The 3007-nt window shown below is 47.8% G+C and overlaps 1 protein-coding gene across 1 annotated transcript; it reads left to right on the forward strand.

Annotated features, from left to right (window-relative positions):
• Positions 1-1204: 1204 nt before the first annotated feature.
• On the forward strand, positions 1205-2806 carry LOC308511572 (protein FAM47E-like; the record flags this gene model as incomplete). Its single annotated transcript, XM_081081583.1, has 2 exons — positions 1205-1856; positions 1944-2806. The coding sequence occupies 2 exons, from the start codon at positions 1205-1207 to the stop codon at positions 2804-2806; spliced, it is 1515 nt and encodes a 504-aa protein (XP_080937709.1).
• Between the last annotated feature and the right edge of the window lie 201 nt (positions 2807-3007).

The following is a 3007-nucleotide window of genomic DNA, read 5'->3' on the forward strand; positions in this document are numbered from 1 at the left end:
AAATAAATGAGGTGACTCCTATGATGGCTCCACATTCCTTCTGTTTCTAGGCCACAGCTCAGAGAGGTCACGCTATGTAAAGGAGATGGAGCTAAGACACCACAGAGAACAAGGTGGGTAGAGATCTCAAGGCAGACAACCAGAGAGCAAAATGAGAGAAAGAGACGGAACTCTAGAATCTTGCACCCCACAAGAATGATTCAGGGGATTACTGATCAGCTCGTGTGTGAATATTAGAAGCCAGGAAAGAAACCACTGGAAAGGATTCTTGATAACTGATACTCACACAGGGCCTGCAATAGTGACCTTTACTGTCAGCCAGACTAGAAGATCTCTAGCTGCACAGGCATTGAATAATTTACATGGAAGGGTCTTGCTTCAGTAGTGAGGAACAGTTAATTAACCATACCACATGGTCTAACAGTATTTAGCCATGTACTATCACAGGGAACTGCTCTGGTTATTTAAATCAAATCTTAAAAAGGATCCCAAAGAATCAAGCTCTTTCCAAGAAACACAACAGTATCTAAAAAGGGCAAATATTATTTGTAAAAAGAAAATGGATGGTGAACAACACATGGGTTTTAAGTAAAGACAGGATCCATAGTAGGGCACTGACCTATCCTTTGTCCTCAGGCTTTACTATGGCACTGTTTTCCTGATTATGTTGAAATGTTACCTTAAAAGATAATTGATCTTGATTTCTGAGGGGGATTTGGGGTGCCATCTTAAGTTGTATACCCAATGCCTCACTCACTTCACCCATATTTGGGCAGATATCAAAACCTGACGGCTGTGAGTACATAGAAAAAACATGGTTCTCAGAAGCTCCCTCCTTTCAATTGTTACCTATAATTTATCCAGGAGAAATGAAAGTACTTGTATGAAGATGTGAACACGTGAAATATTCGTGACCCCTTGATTTCCAAACAGCTTCAAACTGGAATCAGTCCAAAAGTCCATCAAAAGATGAATGGGGAGCTGACCTGTGGAGGAGTGCCCATACACGGGAACAGTTCTGTACCACAAGCAAGAATGCAACCTTGCCGGCCATCCCCGGACAATGCAGGCTGTGCAGGGGCACGTGCTGACCCACCTCGGGAAAGAATAAGCATGAGTCAGCACCAGGCAATGGTCTCCTAGCAACGGGGCCGCTGGGACAACAAACCCCTGAAGCCACTGGGCGCCCTGGGCCAAGGGCGCCATGGCGTGCCAGCAGTGGCCCTTACCTGAGCCCCACAAGGGGTGGCTGTTAAAGTCGGACCTGAGGAAGAAGGCGCTCATAGAGTCAGGGCTGATCAAGCCGTGGCAGTCAGGGCCGAAGCTGGACAAGAAGCCGGAGCCCAGCAAGAAGTGGCTGCTAGGGCCAGGACCGCTGGAGCCCGTGCCCCTGGGCATGAAATGTAAGCCCTGGTTCAAGGACAGGGACAGGTTGCCTTCCCGCTATCTCTCCAGGCAGAACAACAAGCTTGGGAAGTGCCCCACCTCCATGGACAGCCGGCGGTGGGTATTTGTGAAGGAGGGACTGGACGACTTCAGAACGGGCTGTCCATCTGCTGAAGATGTGATCACTCGTGGCCCTCGGGAAGGCTTTCTCCCCATGATTGCTCATAGAATTCCCCGCCCTCCGCCCAAAAAGATTCACAGGCAGCCGCCCACGGGAGCGGACCTGTGTTCCAAGCTCTCGCCAGCCCAGCGAGCACGGAAGGCCTTTGTAGAGAACATTGAAGCCAGCCTGACCCAGCATTCCTTGGTTAACTGCCCGAATCTGGAGGAAGCTCTCCCTCCAGACCTCCTGCTCAAGGTCCTGGAAGTGCTAGATCCTGACAGGAAGATGGAGGACACGTGGGCGTATTGTGAGGGCACCAAGGAAAGAAAGAAGACCCCCACACACCTGTGTGAAGAACATCCTGAGGAGGTCAACCTGGAGCCTCCCCAGGCAGTGAACCTGGAGCCTCCTCAGGCAGTGAACTTAGAACCTCCCGAGGCAGTGAACCTGGAGCCTCCCCAGGCAGTCCACCCCAAATCTGCCTGGAAGCTCAACCTGGAACCTCCCGAGGAGGACAACCTGGAACCTGAAGACCAAGCCTACGTGGAAACGGCCAAGGAGAGTCTCCAGTCATATTTATTCAGTTTGTTTCCTGAGGAAGAGACAAATGCAGCATGCACAATGGATATCCCCAAGGATCCTGGGCTCCAGAAATCAAGAAGAAGAATTCGTGAATTCTGCAGATGGATCGATGATAATTTTGGAGACATAGGCATTGATGAAGAGGACCTCATGAAACAGTTTCAAGTTGAGTTAGAGGTCCCACTCACCCATAATACAGTCAAAATAAAGAAAATAAGCCAGCTTCCTTTGAATATAAGGCCCTGCAAACAGCTAGATGACATACAGCAGAGAAAATTCTCCCTGCAGGAAGGTAACTGGGAAAGGAAACTCCGCAAACAACAAGACCCTTATAAACCCAAACGGGAGAAGATAAGGTATGGAGCATGGTACCTGGACCCCAAATCCTGGAAAAAGCTGGTCAATGACCAGCCCTTTCCCGACCCTAAAGCCGTCCCTGACAAGGAACATTTGACCGATGGAAGGCATCTTGAACCAGACATTATTGATGAACTTTATGGACCAATTGCCTTCAAAGATTTCATTGTAAGCAAGGGCTACAGGATGCCAGGTGTGATTGAGAAGATGTTTATGAGGAAGGGATGGAACTATGAGTCTGTGAAGACTCCTATACACCGAGTAATGAAACTCCTCTCCAAACCCAAAGAGGAGGATTCAGGGGACGAAGAGGATTAGACAATTTTCTATTTACTGCTCACTTGGCTAGTGTGTCTCTCTCATTTTAACATAAGTCAGAATTCACCATGAGTGCCTCACTGTGTATGGACAATTTGATTCCACAATATCTGTAAATTTTTAACACCTATTTCTAATAAAACTTTCTGAATTAGCTTCTGCTTCAATGTGTTATGTATTTTACCAACTATGAAGTAAATA

The sequence above is a fragment of the Myotis nattereri genome (genome assembly GCF_964212035.1).
Source record: "Myotis nattereri genome assembly, chromosome: X".
Classification (NCBI taxonomy): Eukaryota; Metazoa; Chordata; class Mammalia; order Chiroptera; family Vespertilionidae; genus Myotis; species Myotis nattereri.